This window comes from Rhea pennata, chromosome 1 (genome assembly GCF_028389875.1).
Source record: "Rhea pennata isolate bPtePen1 chromosome 1, bPtePen1.pri, whole genome shotgun sequence".
Lineage (NCBI taxonomy): Eukaryota > Metazoa > Chordata > Aves > Rheiformes > Rheidae > Rhea > Rhea pennata.
In genome coordinates this window covers 67,626,219-67,645,864 of record NC_084663.1, presented here as the reverse complement: position 1 = coordinate 67,645,864, position 19,646 = coordinate 67,626,219, and the positions used below count along the sequence as shown (strand labels likewise).

The 19,646-nt window shown below is 37.3% G+C and overlaps 1 protein-coding gene across 5 annotated transcripts in view; it reads right to left on the bottom strand.

Annotated features, from left to right (window-relative positions):
* Positions 1-19,646, bottom strand: part of ERC1 (ELKS/RAB6-interacting/CAST family member 1) — a 302,330-nt gene that overhangs the window by 52,167 nt on the left and 230,517 nt on the right. For all 5 annotated transcript variants that reach the window (XR_009960212.1, XM_062590517.1, XM_062590533.1 and 2 more), the window contains one exon: positions 5,766-5,910. Coding sequence is in view for 4 of the 5 variants with exons in the window: in XM_062590517.1 (XP_062446501.1) it covers positions 5,766-5,910 (145 nt within the window). In the remaining variant the exon portion in view is untranslated. The remainder of the gene's footprint in view (positions 1-5,765; positions 5,911-19,646) is intronic.

The following is a 19,646-nucleotide window of genomic DNA, read 5'->3' as shown; positions in this document are numbered from 1 at the left end:
TCACTTTGGAAAAGCTCATAGGAGAGTAGTGTCAGGTGTCAGTGCGCTGGGTTTCCAGGGAAACAAGTAACAGTGGAAAACTAATATTTTTTGGGGGGAGAGGCTATTCTAGAATTCAAAATGCCTTCCTTTTCCTCATGACCCAGTGAGATGCTTCTACTTGAGAAACAAATCTTTGCAGCACCTTGGCTTCATAAGGAAAGACAGCGAAAATCTTTGTGGGGAGGAAGCACAACACAGCACCAAGAAAATAGTTTTGAGACTTGCACGAATAGGTGAAGACTTCCAACACTGTTTTACAAACAAACCAACAAGTTCAGTTAAGGAGAGGCCTCATTTTGAGTTTTGTGTCCAGTTATGGATACCACACTGAGAGAAAGAAACAGAGAAAGAATCAGAGAAAAATCCAAGAGAGAACAACAAGAATGATCAGATATCTAGAAAATAAGACATATGAAAACCGAAAGAACCAGGACTGTTCAGTTTAGAGAAAAAGCACAGAGGAGGTAACCACAACATTCATCATAAACCTAAAGGGCTGCTAAAAAGAAAAGAAATAATCTATTTTCTATGCTCATAACAGAATAAGTAGTAATGAGCTTAATCTGCAATAAGGGAGATTATACATGAGCAATGACATTATAATGATAAGGAGAGCTGAGCAATACAAAAAATAGTCCAAGAACTCAAAGACTCCTTCACTAGTAGTCTTTAAGAACAGATTATAGATATAATTGGTTCTGCTTTGAAGTGAGATGAGTTTTCTGTGATTCAGCTACAAAAATGTGGGTACAAAACTGTTTGGGAAATTATACTCCATACTAGCTATCAATCATTAACTAACAAAATAGATGAATGAATCTAGTAGGTTATACAGAGCTTTATGCCATATTCAGTACTATTCAATATTTTATATTAACAACCTGTGTGATAGACTAAAAACAAACTTAGTTGGGTGGTTTTGCAAGCCTGCTGAAGAACAGGATCACAGCTCAAAATGTTCTGGAAAGACTGAAAAATAGATTTGAAAATTATTTTTACTCTTACTTAATAAAAGGCTGTACAGTACAAATGCTCCCAGCATTAACCTAATCTGGAGTCACAATACTTAAAGGTGAAAATTTTGAGATATCATCATCCATAACACTGAATCAACTAGTTCCTGATAACTTCTGCCAGAGCATATTAAAAAGGAATTGAGAATAACTATGAAAAAGTTTACATTATAATGCAAGTGAATACAGTGATTTACAAACAATTCAACTGAATAACACTCCAAGCTCTCAAACACTGATACAGTTCAGAGCCTCCCAACAATTTCATCACCATTACTAAACATTTATAGCATACTAGTGCCTAGAGATGCTGGTCAAGTTGGGCCCCCACTGAGCTAGACACTGTACAAACACAGAAAATGACAATCTTTTCTCCAAATAACTTGTAGAAAACCCCAAATGTTTATGTTTCAAAGCCCACAGACTGGAAAACCTCAGCCCATTCATATACGCCTTCCATTTACAACTCAGCTTCACACTGTTGCAATAAATGTATGCTCATTGTTAAAACTTAGCTTGCAAAGAAATTAATAAACAGCAGATAGGCTATTCTCTAACAGATGAGCAGTGGCTGGGCGGCCATAAGACAGGCCAACATTCCTTGGGTCCCAGTTCTGGCGTGACACACATTGCAGGGGCTTCTGTATGCCTTATAATCTGAACACGCTGGCTGGCGCTCACCACAGTACATCTGGACTTTGTTAGACACCCTCCAGCTCTGTTTTCTTGCATCAGCCCTGGCCCCCTCTTGTGAAGCAGCCTCCCAACCACTGTTTCACCATGAACTAGTCAGGGAGACAAAGTACTTTGGGAGGAAGTAAATTGGGACCACATTAGCTGGTGACCCTCGCCCTGCAATTGGCCTCCCTTTCTGATGATAGAGGAAATCCCTCATAGAGACTGACAACCAATATGAAACAGGCAGCTTCATTTACTGGAAAGCCTGGTCAATTCTGACTGCCTCATTAGGAAATGGTCTCTATATTGAGGCACATTCCTGCAGTTCAGAGCCTAGAAACTCTAAATTAAAACAACATTGATGCCATATCCTCTTTCCAAAATGACTCTCTTCATCCAAACTTTAATATACACACTTAAAGAAATTAAAGAACCAATATGTCTTTGGCAGGACTCCTTCCTTCTCTTTCACAGTAATACACTTCCAATGTGAATCACTTGGAACATGACATAGTGTTGGGACAGGACAAAGGACAGATGGAGAAAAGAATCTCTACAGAATCCTCCAGATTGATCATTTCCTTGTGTCTTCACTGATATTTCTTAAATACATGAAAATCATGCTAAATTGCAGGGTTGAAGAACTCGGAAATTATCTTTTAGGATGTAAATCGAGGCTCATCATCAGACTGAGTTCTTGTTTTAGGAAAGAGTTTTATCTTTAAATGCTCTAAGACCAGTTAATCAACAGTAAGGCAGTCCACTAACAGCAGTAACTATTATAGCAATTGATTGATGTTTAGCACAAGCGAAAGAAAGGCATAGCCTGAATTCTACACAGACAATTAGATCCATTCACACTCACTACTGCAATGCAGACAGAAAACTTCTGAAGAGATATCTCTGTCAGATGCTCTTTCCAGTTTGCAATGAGATTCAGAAATCAGGCCTATGATACTTACCACAGCATACATAAGTCTTCATAAAAAACACCTCATTCCAATATTGCTCAGCATCTTTGCATTCCATGTACATGAAAACTGGAACCTTTCAGTCAATAGTGTCTGTCAGCCAACTAAAAGAGCTGCCTTCCTGACACAAACTGCAAGCATTTCCTAGAAGTGAGATGACTGAAATATGAAATGCTTATCAGAGAGCTTAGCAGTTCTGAAACAAAGACACAAGGAAGGAATTGCTGAGGTCAGGATCCCAATTCTGAATCTGAAGGGTTGAATGAACTTTTTAAGTTCCAGAATGGTTTTTCAAAGTCTTCCAGATGATCTTGATTAACTAGCATCAGTCATCTGTCTTTCTGGAACAGTTATGAATGAAAGATCTTACAAACTTGCAGATGTATTAAACACAATTTCTACCTGAAATTTAACAGTAACAGTTAGACTTTTAGGAAGTCCTTGAAATGCTATATAGTTCCTTCTAGCTACTAATACAGATGGAGCTTCATTTTCTTCAAGTATAGCGAATGATACGTGTAGAGAAAGCTCAGGCTGATGAAACTGCTCTTTTTAAGAAATACAATGCTTCTGATGGAAAATATGAGGCTGTTGACCTGAGTGAAATATAATAACTTAAGATGACCACAAGGACCCAAGTATACATGTTACTCGAAATTCATGTGAAAAAGTAAGATTCCCTTTGACTACTCTAGCAATGAGGATCTTGGAAAATCTCACAGCCATCTCTTCCCTCCCATCTCCTGTTTCTGAAGCTGTCAAAGTTGGAATGATTTGAACTGGTGACATCAATGTGGAGAAAACACATATTGACGTTATTGGCATCAAAAAAGTAAATGTGGTGGTAGATCTCCTGAAACCTACAAAGGTGCTAAGTTTTCTACCAATAATATTACCATTTCATAATAAGTAACTTTGAACAGCTCTTCTTTCAGCAGTATTGAAAGGTATACACCAAAAAGGATAAAAGATGACTTTTACATCCTCAAGATCTAGCATAGGTTTTAGGGAGGATATGTGGAATCTCTGTCAGGTCAAACAAGTTTCTCTCATGAATCATTTAAATATAATTTATATTGTTTATATAAAAATATATATCTTGCCTTGGGGTACGAGGATCCACTGGGTACATTGCAGCCCCTTTATCTATGATTTTATATTTATACACAAATCGCTCATACCAGAGACCTCTTGAGGAGATCACTGTTTGTTTTCTTTATGGAAGTTCTTTTTAAGAGGAGGAACAAAGACAAGTTTTCATAGATAATGATGGTTTTGGAAATAAAAGTTTCAAAAGCACCTTGACATTTCAGTAAACTTTTTGAAAAAGAACTGCTGTTCAGAAATGGGGTGTGAGTCCAAATTTGAAACTGGTCTCACTTTACAGCAAGAACAATTTCAAGTGAATCATCCTTGTATTTTAAGTTCATTTGGGAAACTGAAGTACACCACACCTAAACACAAAAGCATCATTAAGGATGGGCATCTTAAAGGAAAAGGCTATGTCATTTTAGGGACAATATATGCAATTAAGAAACTTTTTAACAACATTGAAAACTAATGACAATGGTACCAATACCAAAAACCACCTAGCTGAAACCTAAGTCACTAAAGATAATCACAGTGATGATGTATGAGTTAAATACATACAATTTTTGGTAGAAAACAATTGCTAAAGATCGTTCTATCCACCACCCAAGCAGAGCCAGAAACAATCCAAGAAGGGCAAAGGGGATGAAGGAGTTAGAATTTAAACTCAAGCCAACAAGAACTGCTAGTAAAAAAAATTTCCAATTTCTCTTGGAATAAGCGGTAATACATATTAAGAATGCTACACATACAGACAATTACATGAAGAAGAAAAGTACTTCACATTGCTATGAACACTTCTAAATCCTCTTCTGGAAGGAGGCCATCTTGCTGACAAGTGAGAGTAATTACAACTGTGGCTGAAAACTAAGTAATATGAGACTGTATACTACACTTCTAAATTATTTTAATGTTGGTGTAACTATCAAAATTACTGTTCTAAAATTAAACCTTAAATAAGTGTTACCTAAAAATTGTATAGGCAGCAACATATTGCTGCTTCCTAAGGAATAAGCGAAGAAATCCTTTATCAGAAAGCAGAAATAATCTGGCTGATAAAATGTTGTACATAAAACTTTGTAAGATGAAATCAGGGTACCGAAGAAGCTGACACTGGACTGGCAGTGGCATATGTGCTATTATGGGGAAAGTGGCACGGGAATAACTCAAAGGATCCACCAGAAGTGCTGAAGTGAAAAATCTATGCAGATTTTTCAGATCATAAATCTTTAACTGCCCAAGATGCTTTTTGCTTCCTCAGCGTTTTATTAGCAATATTTTTCACTTTACATTTAATACAGAAATACAATATTAAATGTTTGAATAGAAATATACTTTTTCTCATTATCCCAACATAAAAAAAATCATAGAAATGTATTTTACAATTTTGCAAGTCTTTTTTAATTGAGAGAGGAACTAAAAAGAGAAATAAGAGGAGACCGATCTCCTCACTGGCATGAGACCTCCCAAATTCCACTCAGTTAGCTGGCATCACCTTATGGGGCTCGTGTCACAAATCAGAAACCACAATAGAGATTGAGGGGTATAATATATCTGAATTCGACCTTTATAGGAAGGAGAATTTCCTTTCTTGTATGATTCCTCTCTGACAAGGCAAATACAAAATACTGAAAGATGTACCACTATATTTCCCTGAATCTGTGGTTATTTGTGTCTCTAGAAGATAAAAATTACTTCCTTTTTCATAGACTGTTTCCTATGCATTCTATCATACATTTACTACCCAGGCAGTAACATGAAAAAACTTCCCTCAACATTAAGACTGTTTCTTTCCCACAGTGTTTCACAGGTTTCAAAATCAGTAATCAGTTTGAAATCAGTATTTATGTACTTTTTGTCCCAACATGCAAAGGAATTATTCGTCATTAATTTATACAGTTCTGTAAATCAAGACCATAATCTCACAACACTAGATTATTAACTGTTTTTCCTCCTACCCTCCTCTACCTACCTGCTGCTTGAGCTGTTGCACTAGGCGGTCTTTCTCTCGTTTCAGTGCAGCCACTTCATCTTGGGTCTTCTTCTTAGAGGATGAAAGTTCTAGCAGAGCAATATTGGCATCTTTTTCACTAATGGCAGCAAGAAGGGCTTCTTGTCTGAAAAACACATAAAAATGTGTGATCGTCTCTCAAAACTTAAAGGAGGCATCTACAAAGAGCTGAGCATACAACAAATGCTATACCAGTGTGAAACTCCGCTAAGCAGAAAAAAATGTGATTTTCACAGCCTGCCAGTTGTGCAGGAAGTCGATCTTCTCTCATTCCTGGCTCCCCAAAACCTGTTGTGCTGACTACCAGGTTACCGCTTAAAGGATAACACATAATAGAACTTCTTATTCTGTACCCATGTTCTCAATTTATAGTACCTACTACTATTACTTTGTCTGAATGTTTTGTTTCTTTACAACGCTCTAAACATTTCCAGAAGCAAACGATGACACAGACACTTCCGTACTACATGTTGAAATACTCTGTGACAGAAGGCACAGGACAGGAGTTAATGAGGAGACAACAAACAGATGCCCTCAAGGACGTTCAAGCTACTCTGACTTTTCTTGCGCATAATCAAGACAGTAGTGAGCCTGGCAGATAAAAGTCCTGAGAAACTAAAACCGAAGTAGGCCTGCCCTCACTACAAACCATTTGTAGCTTTGTAGAAATGGTGCAAGGCATTTTACTGATTTAACTTCCTCATCCTTTTTCTTTATCTTGACATTCCTAGTCAGGAATTTTTAACTGTGGATAAAACAAAATACATACTTGCTGCAAAAAAGTACTCATTTAGCTCAATATGAAAGAAGATATGATTAAAAAAAATTTGAAAAGCAATGGACAATGCTTTCATTTAAAATTGACATATTTAAACATACTCATACTCATCCAACTCACTAGACTTTTAAATCAAGAGCTTGAAAAGGTAGGGGACTGGTACTAATGAAGTACGAAAACTTTTAGTTGTTACATGCTGAAAATTTTACATTTTTTCGACCTTGGTGAGCACTAAAAGATGCATTTAATTATTGCAACATTTCTGAGAATGGGGAGTGGAAATACTCCATACGGTACTTCAGTGCTTAAGTCAATGGTATAGGGATATGAACATTTAGATATATAGGATGCTGTCAGATAGCTTGCTTTGGCCATAGCTGAGTTGGATGAAGAATTTACTGTCCTAGATATTTGCTATTGCCCCCCTGCAGTTCTTCAGAATAACTGCCTATATATCTGCTTCTTGACCTCATTCTCCTAAAAGATCTGAGCAATAATTTCTCTCTCTCTCTCTCTCAAAAAAAAAAAAAAAAAAAAAAAAAAAAAAAAAAAAAAAAAATTTAGTAGAAAGGGACCAGAAAACAACTACATGCCCAGTTATGTTGACAGATCTGAGAAGACAGTAGCTTCTGAGAAGCAGCTCAGGGTTACAGCCTTTTAACCCAGCTCAGCAGTAGCCAGAAAAGCACTTTTGACCAGAGCTAACTGGTGGAAAGCATGCTAACTCCACAGTCCTGGATCAGAAGACAAAAGGTTCTGAAGTAGTTTCTCTTTGAAAGACAGTCATATTGATGAAATATCATAAGTAAAGAGCCCCCATTGTTTTTACATGTGAAAAATACACTGCATTCCCTTGAAAGGTGTAAAGTATTGGTATGACATTGGGTGAAAACTGATTTACTGACGAGAAAGCGCATGACTAATTTCAGAAGAATGATAGATGGAGATGGAAGAAAAGCTTTTTTTTTTTAGACCTTACGGATTTAAGCGAGAAGAGAGGATAATGTATGACCTGACTTCTTCTGCTTCTAGTCTGTGACTGAGCTTCTACAAATGTTTATGTCAGTTAAGGCTGGAGACTGCTATCACAGCACAGGTGGAAGAAAGTAGGGCACAAAAGAACACGGCTAAGATATGATCTCCATTCTTCTCCTCAGTCCCTCCAATGACTACTAGAGTTTTGCTGGAGCTACCCATATACAGAAATTTGCTATCCAAACAATCTCAGTTGAAGCCATGTATTGCGTATCAAAAAACATGAAAGAACCATGTTCTTTGTTCAAGAATGGAAAGTGTGTCTTTCAACAAACCAAATTTCACACTCTGGCAGCAGAATGGACTTACATAAAGGACTTGCTGTAGGTGGAATTCATCTCTGGATTTATACAAGTGTTTCTTGCACATGCTAATAGAGTAAACTTCTTCTAAGTAGACTACTAACATATCAACTTTGACAGATCCAGTTCAGAGAGTACCTGGCTCTTGCCTTACTCTCTTATCTAGCAAAACTAGTACCTTAAATTTTCCCTCGTCTTTCAAGATGTGAAAAGTTAAGTGTTTTGTGGACACTTTCAGATAAACTGAAAGCTACTCTAAATATATTTATTTTAAGAAAAAAATACAGACATTCTGACAATTAAACAAAATCAAAAAAAGGAGATGAAAGGAAGAGCTGAACATCAAATTCCTAATTGCAATGTCAAGATTGTAGGTGTGGGGAAAACTGACAATGGCTGTATTATTATTGCAACTTTATTTTTGTTGCTTTGCTTTATGGAAAAGTATCCAGCTTTGGATGTCTGCCTGAAATATGAAAAAAAAAAAAAAAGAAAAAAGAAAGAAAAGAGAATGAAGTGACAGAATATGATACATGTTCTCTGCTTTTTCTAGCTATCAGTATCCTGGGAAAGACACACTGGATTGGAGTTCTGGTCATTTTCAGTTTCTGTAGAGTAATCTATTTTGATTCTAAAGAAACACTTATTCTTTTAATAGTAAATCCACAATCTGGCTGATGATTCAGGACCAGAGCCAAGAATCTCTCTGTAACATTATCTATGTAGCCATTACTCTGGTATGGAAATTTGAGGTGCCTCAATAGCACGTAGAGAATACCTTCTGCAACCAAATCCTTTGTTGCCCACCTCTACTTCTTAAGTGAAAACTCCAGGACCAGGACAATGAGATATGGCTAGCAATCCATTACTAATTTATGGCTGCGTAATCTTCACCACAATGCCTTAGAAAACCCACATCCTTCTGTCCAACACTTCAGTGCTGTACTGTGTGTGAGACTGGGGTGCTGGTCAAGTAACGGGGTGAAAGGAGTTGTGGTCTTCTGCTTTTCTGCCTTACTGAAACAAGAACCAAAAGAAGAAAAGTATCCTGTCATGTGATAGGTATAATCTATATGTTCTTTTCAATTCTACAAGCTAAATGAACAATGTATAACACAGGAGAAGTGTAGGTGTCACTATCACCTCTGCTGAGAGGGAACACATCTGTAATGGTGCACAACAGAAGGAAAGTTTTACAAGACAGGAAAGAGTAAGTATTACAAAGTAAAAGACAGGGCATATGTGTTTCAAGAGCCCTACAAAACTGACTTTGTTTCCCTCCTCGACAGCAGTTATTCCCAGGTTGCCTGGAAGAACACACTGTAAGACTGGTGAGATTGACAGATGGAGAAAATGAGCCGCTATAAGAAGGGTGCTGGTAGCATCAGAGCAAATCTCTCAGGAGTACTGGAGCCTGTGGTACAGGCTTAGCTTCTTCACCAAAGCTTGTCTCGCCAGCTAACATCACCAGAGGTCTTAAATTATCCTAAGAGATAGGAAAAACACGTACTTGTTGGACAAACCAATTTGGCTGATCTTTTAAAATATCTAACACCACAGGCACTGCAGGTCATATAAACACAGCACATACAAGTTAGTTTAGGTATTTCAGATAGTGCTAGCAGTGTCACTGTGGCAACATCAACTCAGCAGAGGGAAATTGCCTATTTATCTCTCCATTTGGGCATGTTTTCTAGCCTGTGCTGAGCTGTAGAGCAGCTCACAACAGGTGATGAGACTTTAAAAGAGCCCAGATGTTACCAAGAGAAACCTGAAATGACAATAGTGTAGAAAATCCAGTGAAAAGAGGATTAGGATTAACTCTAACTTGGATAGTAAAAAGTGCACGAGTAGAGGATATTTTTTTCCATAGATATGCTGAAGCTTTTCAGTGAATGTGGATCATGATCACTACTGACTGGAATGGTATCAATTCTTAAGAGACAGTAGTGTACATATTAAGATCAGTGTTATTATTTGTTCTTTCTGCTGTTAAAAAAAAAGGCAAAACAAACTGAAGAACTCTGGTTTTGCCTCCTTTTTTAAAAAACAAATATAAACCCACATCACTGCAAAATAATTATATAGCAGCATTACCAGACCTTTGGGATACTTTTTTTATTCATCCACTGTCTTTATTTCAGATCCATTTCAGCTGGGACTGAGAGTTCTAATAGTGATGCCAAAGACAAAGCAAAAAGGAATGGCTCCGACCCTGAGATACAGGTTTAGAGGACAGTGCTAATGTCAGAGCTGAGAAGTCACTGAACGCTGCCGTAACTGAATTCTGCTGATGCCAAACATTCTGAGCTTTTGGAGGTTGCCTGATGAGGTTGTTTGGTAGCCTTTGCAGGCTATCCTAATACTCCTGTGAACAAACAAAATGGGATTTTGTGTGAACGCACTTCTCCTTCAAACTGTCAATGCAAATGGCTAGCTTTGGGAAGATAACTGGTGAAGATGGCAACAGTTTAAATTGTAGCTTGGTTTCCACTACAAACTTTGAATCAAGGAAAAACCTTAAGAAGCTCAACCACAGAGATACTTTTCATTTTGAATTAAAGGTTAGAATTAACTATACACTATTATACAATTAATTATTTCTAATATTGGAAACTATGGAAATAGAAAACATTGCTTTGCTAAATTTGTCTTCTAATTCTCTCTGTAGCATAGACGACAGAGCTTAAAGTCATGGGAGTTACACTGCATAATCCTTCAGACACTGAACATTATTGTTCTTAGAGGATAGTTTAGCAGCTGCAGTGATGTTAATATAAATTGTAGGTGCTAGCATACCAAAAGCTTGTTTACAGAGACCCTTGAAAAAGGCATATCCAGCACAGGTGATATTTCTTTTATGGGTTTGCATGGTGATAAATAAGTGATTTGGTAGTTTGAGTGACCAAGTATTTGAATGAGCCTGGAAAAGAATGAACTACAGCTCACACAGGTTCAGTTACCAAGTACCATTAGCACCAAAGCCCCCCAGGGTGCTAGATATGAATGCACTGACTGCTGTGTAGTCAAAACCATAGCACTACTCCTCAGAGCATTGCAGACACCATTCTTCTTTCATTCCCCTTTTTCCTCTTTGGTGAACCACAGCATATTTCTGCAAATGGAGACATGAGACTTTCTAACTACTCAGGAACCCTCAGCACGGCAGGACTAATATGCTGTATTCATGGCTAATGAGCTGTAGCACAGTCAGTCCAATAAGAAGTAATAAAAAAGGTCCATCCACAACATTTTGAATACTTTAACTACTGAAGCAGCCAAGCTTGTCCTCTGACACACAAATATTAATAAAATAAAGATGTCTTTAAACGGCTCTCTACAGCATTCAGACTATATAAATTCCTTCACAGCTCCCTCTTAGTAAAGAGGAGGAATCCTTTTAGCAAAAAACAAATACAAAATGAATTTTAAAAAGATGTTTTATACTTCACAGCCCAGTTCTCAGGACTACAGTGCTGGAATATTTATCAGCTGTATAATTAGAAAGATTAGTAACAGACTGCAATCAGTGCTGAATTAATGATGCTTCAAATCATGAATGCTATACATATTAATTAAAATAATATGCTTACATATGTCAGGGAGAACACAAATGCCATATAGAAATGTTATATATACATTGTTATAGATTATTTTATTTCAAATTTCTTCCAAAGTGGAATAGCTCTGAAAATGCGGATGAGATAATATAAAAGCAATATTGAGATCGGCAGCAGCTTTGATTTTAATATCACTGAAGAACTGAGAAAGTTCCAGCAGGTCTAGTTTCATTATTGGGATGAAATCCATTTTCTTGCTAGGTGGCATTAAATGACACCATTTAGCGGCATAGTCTAAATTTGGACAACTGAAGTAGCCAGTGCTCCTAGCTGCCCAATCGATCCCTTCAACAGAGACTTGTTCTTCCGTGAGGGATGACTGACCTGCCAAGAGTTTTCAATGTCGTGTTCTAAGATAAACTCTAATTTCAGCTGGTATGTCTTAATACACAAGGCTTGAAACCAGAAAGGTTCTGCTGTTTCTTAAAACATTTAGTTGCTCCAGCTTCAAGGGTATCAATCTTTAGAGAAGGGCAGAGCTGATAGCTGGGCAGTACTTGCTTCAGCTGCCTCATTTTAGTCCACTGCATTTTACTCAAAGCCTACAGAAAATCCTCAACAGGTTTTTAGTACTTTTCTATTAAAGACATTTGTACAACAGCAAATCATTATTACAATAAGACATGTGTTATTTATTGTTGCTAAAGGACAATCTGATAAAGGACATTAATTTTTTTCATTTGCAGTGCAATTCAGTTCTTGCAGTATCTAACACATTTTATTTCTTATCCATTCCTCTTACTAACCATGCAAATTATATTGATCAAAATATAATATAAATTTGATATTTATATTTGCATATAAATAAAAAACTCTAATGAAATGACAAAAATATACAGAACTATTCGACAAAGAAATTCTGATAAAATTTGCAGTATTAGGATAGCTAGATAGACATTTAGATGACAGCTTAGAACACAAGAGTGCTAGGACACAGCATTCATTGATTTCATATGTTTAGTACCACGATATAGATCTCTTGAGTCACATTTGCTAAACTCCTAAAGTAATTAGTAATATAACACACCCAACAGTTGATCCAATAAGAGGGTTATCCTGCACTAACATCATCCTTTTAATAACGAACTGTGCTAGCACATTTACAATAGGACTTCCAAATGCAACATTTTTCCAATTTTTTGCTGGCTATGGAGTATTTTCATAAAGTTAATAAGAGATGCCAAATGCTCTGAATCACGTAGGAAGTAAATTTCAAAATTCCAGCACTCCACAATCCCAGCCATTAAGAGCAATCAGCCTGTACCTCTGTTTACTGAAACTAAACTATCTCATGAGAAAAGAGAAAGGCCATGCAGAGTTCTAGATACTAGAATCCCCTTCTTAAAGTTACTTTGAAAAACAGAGGCAGTCAGACCACAGAACATAGGTTTAATACGCTAATAAACCAGTATCTTACTTGATACACAAGTTGCCAAATTTTGCACCAGCTACAATTTCTGCAGTATTCAAGATGCAGCCATAAGAAAAGCACAAAGTATCACCATAATCCCGAAGTGAGTAAAAGGTTTATCCAAAAGAAACAGTAGCAACCTCTTGCTGCAAGGAGCTGGGGGGAAAAAAAAAGTAACTTGGCAATATGTATTACCTGCTCTTTTAATTACAGCTGGGAATAATCAAACCTCAGACTGCAAATTAATTTTCCAAATGCAGACTTACATCCTCAATCAAAAGGGATAATGCTACTCCTCCCATTCCTTTTCTTGTTTCCTGAATCAACAAGAAACCTTTGTCTGGTCTGGATGGAATTTCAGCAATCTTTCTCACCTATGATCTAAACTCTCACAGCTGCCATAAAGATAGTCCTGCATATTCAAGCAAATTAAGTGAGATGAATATAGAGAGTTGTTTGACCTGAGAAAATTGAAGCCTCCTTATTTTACACCTCTGCACTGTTATTTTCAAAGTCCTTACTCACACAAGTGAACACAACTTGAAAACAATTGATAAAAAATGTAAATTCTTTGTGAAAAAGTAGTGTGGTCACAAAAGAGAACCCCTTTAATCATGCAAATGAAGCATGAATGGTGTGATAATGATGACTGTTAATTTAGATACAGGAAACATAACCACTTGTGCTGTCCTTGCTCAAAGAAAGATATTAATAATATATTTGGACTTTCCTACATATATTTTCTTTAACATCCTAAACAGCTAGAATCATAGAAGCGTTATTCCTTACTAGGATGGATACACAGCAGATGCTTTTCAAAGTCCTTTCCCTCAATGGGTTCAACATAGTTGTAGGTAATCCTATAAGCATTTTATACTACCTTTTTCACCATTTCAGCTCTTTTTTTCCTTAAAGCTTTTCATCTTAATCTTAACATATTGGTAGCTGAAGCCCAGATTTATGATTCTGAGTCCTGTTCATGTCTCAGTTCTGAGCACTCAGAATTTCAGTATAGCTGCAGACTATGTCTGTAAACAGCCCCAGAAAACAATCTAAAGCTTTCACAGAAGGACTTTCCAATCCACTAATAATTTACCAAAGATGGTATTCCTCCTATGAAAAAGAAATTGCTGCACTGACACTTTATGAGCCTTACCTAATTGCCCCTGAAGAGTGAGAGTTCTCAAAGATAGCCCATTCTGGAAAGAAGCTACAATCCTGGCACCTGATGCTCTTGGTCATTTGTCCCTAGAAAGGGTAGTAACTTTTTAAAGACAGCTTTTCGTGTTTTACTAGCCTTCAGTGTAGAAACTGGATGAGAGACAGAAGTACTCACGCAATTCTTGCATTCCCCAGAGTTGGCTTTTCTAAGAAGGAATTCCTGAAACTTTTGCTGTCTTTCTTCATCTGCAGTCTAACAGCAGTGCAAACAGAGCACAAACTTTAGGTATAATTTTCATCCAGGCAATACAGACCACCAGAATATGTCCACCAGATTTTGAAAAATGACCTTATAAGAAAAGCAGCTCTTGTTTCTTTTCCTGTGACACAGTCAGGTACAGGTTGAGCTTTAGCTTAGCATGCGGTTTCACAATCAGCCCAAACTGACATAAGACAGGGCTCCTGCTGAAAGAGATGCCTCTGCCCTCCCTTGATCAGGTTCCTGCCCCCTCCCTGCCGTTAGCACTAGAGATTGTGTATCCCTGCAGCTTCTTGATCCAGTTAAAACCTAGCCCTGAAAAAACAGAAGCCCAAATCTCACCAGAAGTCCCTTACCCCTGGAATAACTGTGGTTCTTCAGGACATTGCTACAGCACCAAACGCTTAGTTGCCAAAGCCAATGCTGCCAAAATATAGGAACAGAAAGCAGATTGTGAAATTCACATTGATTATTACTTATCAAAGAACCACAGTTAATGAGAGTGAAAGCAATTGATCTTTAATTGTGCCAGTGTGAATCAGGCTCCAGGTGAAAGCTGGTAGAAAAACATTTCAGCTGTATCAGGCAAATAATGACTGCAATACTGCAGCCTTAGTGTGGTTCCTGATCATGTAAAAAGGCTCAATCATGGCTCATAACATAGTCATTTTTAGAAAACTGTTCAATCTTTAGACCTGAATCAAAGATGTAAACCGATGGTGATTCCACCTCTTTACCAAACACCTATCATGACTGTTATTCCTAGTTGGCACACCTTACTTCTCTTCTTTTTGCCTATTTCTTATTTCCATAACAATATACTCATTTTGGTAGGTCCCCATTCCTCCTTCCACTACATTTTATTGTTCTCATTATCGAAAACTAAGGCAAAATGACTCACTCAATTTCAAGACCATATGCATACTATCACTAATCCTAGACCTCTCCTCAGTGCATTGTGGTTCCACTTCTTTTCCTGATCTTTTTATTTTTGTGGCTACAGCATGTTTTACTATTTGTTTCAATTTCCTTTGGAAGGTCTAATTCAGCATGATATTTGATAAATCTCATTTTAATCCTGTAATTTTTAGCCTCCCAGAAACAGCTCTGTTTCTTGACTGTTTTTTAAGATGATGTACAAGCTGCTACTTTCTCATAATTTCCTTTTGGATGAAGCTATACAGACACTCTTTTAAAGACAGACTTTTTATGTCTTCCCTCCACTTTTCTCCCTTTGTTAGGATGTAAATACATCATTGTTTTGCACTCTTCATTTAAAAAAATTCCGCGATTCCTCTATGTCCTTTGCTTAATTTACTTGCTAATCAACATCCTTAATTTTTCAAGGCTTACCTTCCTGAAATTGAAAACTTCAGTTAGTTTTCATTTTTGGCTTTTTTTTTTTTAAGTAAAATTTAAGTCTACTCAATTTGTGGTCAGTCTTTTTTTTTTTTTTTTTTTTTTTTTTTTTTTTTTTTTTGGTGATGACTTCATTAGTATTATTGATATTTATTAGAATCTTGAAGTCTAAAACAGCATTATTCTTGGTGATTCAGTAAATGTTAAGAAGTCTAACAGTTTCTCTGATTTGTATTTAATAAACTAATGTCTCCCATAAAAGAAACTTTTTGAATTGTTACTTATTTCCACCACAACTCCACACCTGAAGTCCATAACAGGCTACCAAACATTCATTTTGTAAAACTCCTATACGATCCTTAAGTTATTTAGACCCAAACTAATGCTATTTCATTAATGCTAAGGCATTTTTTTATTATTATTTCTACAAAACTCCTGTATTATTAATATACGTCACCTTCACTTTCATTTGTAGTTTTTCTGAACATCTTGTATTCCCCATTCTAGTTGCAGATGTTATTCCATTAGTCATTATTTGCCATCATCTCTAAAACATCTGATTTCACATTATATACCAGCAGGTAGAGCTACTTTGTTTTGTTGTTCTTACACTAGTATACAAACAACTCAATTTTCCTCTGATTTTCTACTAATTTTCTTGTTAGAATTACACATTCTTTTCATTACCTCTTGTCTATTTGACTACTTCTCATCAGTGTAGTCACCATTTCTCTCTTGGTTGCTCATTCTACTGCTCCTTTATTCCTCTGTATTCCTTTACTCCTCCATCATCTCATTAGTTCGATTTCCAGATACTAAGACCAATCTGATGCCTCTCCTAACTCTAACTTCCTCTCCTCCATTCTCTTAGAGTCGTTTTGCTAAGATTGTGTACACCTTTCTTCCAGAACCACTTTGTTTGATTTCTGAAAAGGTGCATTTTCTATAAGGTCAGCCACAGCATATGGGACTGTCTGTATTAACTCTGCAAAAGATTTCTTAGCGTTTGGTGGTAGTGACAGCAGGACCACTCATGGTGACATCTGTTCCATCCCAATAGTTGCACTTACTACCTGTTTTTCAGTCTTTTCTGGTTACTGCTGCTCCCCAGGAGATGGATTGATACGGAGCGCTAGAAATGCCAAGGGTCTGCGTAGGGCTAGAAATTGCAGCAGCAGAAGAAAAAAGATGATGTAAGCAGCCCTGAGGCATCACTTTGCCTCCTGCTCCTGGTAGCTGCTTAAGCAGTGCCCAAAAAAGCGTTCCTTAAGCAGAGAGAAGAGGTCACAAGGGGTGAGGATAGGAATGGAGCAGGTGTCAGTGGCTATGGATAAAATGTGGGTATATTTACTTCCATAATTGCAGTGGAAGAGGCCCAAGAAGTCTAATTTCCTTTCCGTTTTCAGATGCAGGTGTAGTTACTTGCAGTCTCTTAGTGCAGGAGATTTGTTTGAATTGGCACTACAGTATGTTCTGATGGGCTCTGAAGATACACAACCTTCCAGATGCCTAGTTAATAAGCAATTTGCTTTTTGTACTAAATAGGAGGCATACTGTCTTTTCTCTTTTAGTATCTACCCAGTCCCTGCTCTTCACAGGAAGAGCTAGAAGAAACTGCAGCTGCATGCTATAAAGACAGAGATAGAGCACGGACGCTCTGTTCCAGAACAAGCACAGCAAGCCTGAGCTAACCCATAGAATAAGACTCCTGACAACCCTCTTTTATCGGATCCCTGCTAATCATAATGTGACACACTCTGTTCTACAAAGCTTTTGTTCACGCACAAGTTTTTAAGTGTTTTATAAACACTTAAGGAAGCTCAACAATCTTGCAAAGCAGGCTTGTTTTATAATGAGAAACAAGCACACGAAACTTAAGCAACGTGTGGAAAGTGAGAGAACAACTCATTTGTACATGAGGGAGTCTCAGAAAACCTCCTCACATTTTTAGCACGTTCTCCAGCTACCAACAACATTTCTATTAGACCAATTTGAAGCTGTCTTTATCCTCTAGTTTAAAGTTACATACAACTTCCATAAAAATCGCCTCACTGAGGAAACTTTAGCACATGTAAATTTACAGATATAAATCTAATATATTACAAAAAGTAAAAAACCTCAAATTCCAAGGCTGTGAAAGCCTGTGAAATAGAAAATAGTATTATTACCTTGAAACAAATTTAACCCAGCTTGCTATCACACCGAGAGACTGGCTCTCAAGAAATCTTGTCTACGCTATAGATACAAGAAGGAATGAGAACTTCCACTAAAGGAAGTTCTTACCTATTTTGATATAGTTCGTTACCCTTTAGTTAGTTGAAGTATTGCTAAGAAGTATAATTTGGCATCTGCTAAGGTATTGAGTCTTGTGGCTAGGCTAATTTCTTGCAATGACTAAATTTCAAATTTTTAACTCTATCTTCTATAGGGTGCCTATTTTCCCAGGTTGACTTCAGGCTGAGAAGGTGAAGGCAGACACTTGAGAATGTTGCACGGAAGAAGACTGTTTTACAGGTAACAGTGTCTTCATTCTAACCGTACTATTTATAAACTAGTAGGGGAAAAATGGCTCTGCTGTCAGTTCTCTATAATGTCTAAACATCTAAAAATGATTAGATTAAAACAGATAAAGCACATGTAACAGATTTACACCTAGTTGTATGGACAGTCACAGGTGACAAAGGCAGAAAACAACTGAGACAGGAAGAACATGAGTGAATCAGACAACAACTTTTAATTCTGAAATTACCCTGAAGAAATGGGGACTTTGCACAACACAGAATAAATCTATAAAAAAACCTGAGAAGGAAAGACCACTAACACAGAAAGGTGCTAGATTTTTAAAATTAAGAACTGCTAACTCCAAAACACATAAACAAATATAGTAAGATTGAAATGGAAACATGGCTTAGTATTTAAAACAGAAATAAAGCTGAGAGTCAGGATCCACTCTTCATGCCTATTACTTCTGGCTTGACCAAGAGCACATCATTCAGTTACCTCTGTAATCACCTATACTAATATATACTTTACCAAAGAATTGTAACAGTACACTTGGTAACCTCCATAAAACACTGATGTCCTGAGTTGAAAACAGTCAGGATTCAGGTTCCACTATTAACTTAAAGGAAGTAGTGCATTACCAAAACCTTGCACACTTAAAGCTCCTTGATCTTTGCTGAGAATAGTATGATTGCACAGAGATTTTCACTTTTTCACAGAAGAAATTCAAGGAGCTACCCAAGGCCACAAAGCTACAAAGAAGTAACGAAACACCTGAGAAGCATGAGGATTCCGCTATCACCAAATCCCTAACAGATACATAGCAAAGACCTCTTGGGAAAGACAAGTGAAACTGCCAGCTCTGAACAAACTTGCGTTATGGATTTATGGCAGACTCCTAGCTAAAGGCCCATCTGGGTTGGAAGGGGGGCGCTGGGAAGACCATGTGCTGGCTACATTTTTGCCATTCCTGCTGCGGTATGGCATGAATAAATCACAGGGCTGAGGTCAGAACAGCCAACCCATAAAGTGATTCATGGACCCAGCAGCACATTCCCCTAGGACTATGTACTTTATTACAGTAAACCTCAGAACAAGATACAATTTCCTGTCTCAAGGAGCAGCCTTTAAATCAGGACACCTGGACAGCCCTAGAACCACTTAAAGAAACAATAGGTCTCAGCCCCACCACTGCCTCTTGTTGCTGGCCTGCACTTGCTGGAGGCCTGTTGCATTTCATATTAAATACCAGCTTTAGAAATGACCTCCTTCTGCAACAGATTACTGTGGTGACAAGACTGAGGAATAAACTTACTGACACAATCCTGTTCTTCAGGCATAGCTCCCCACGCAAGAAATAAATAGTCTCCACGTTACTTTTCTTTTTATTTTTTAGGTCTTTTCTGCATTATAAG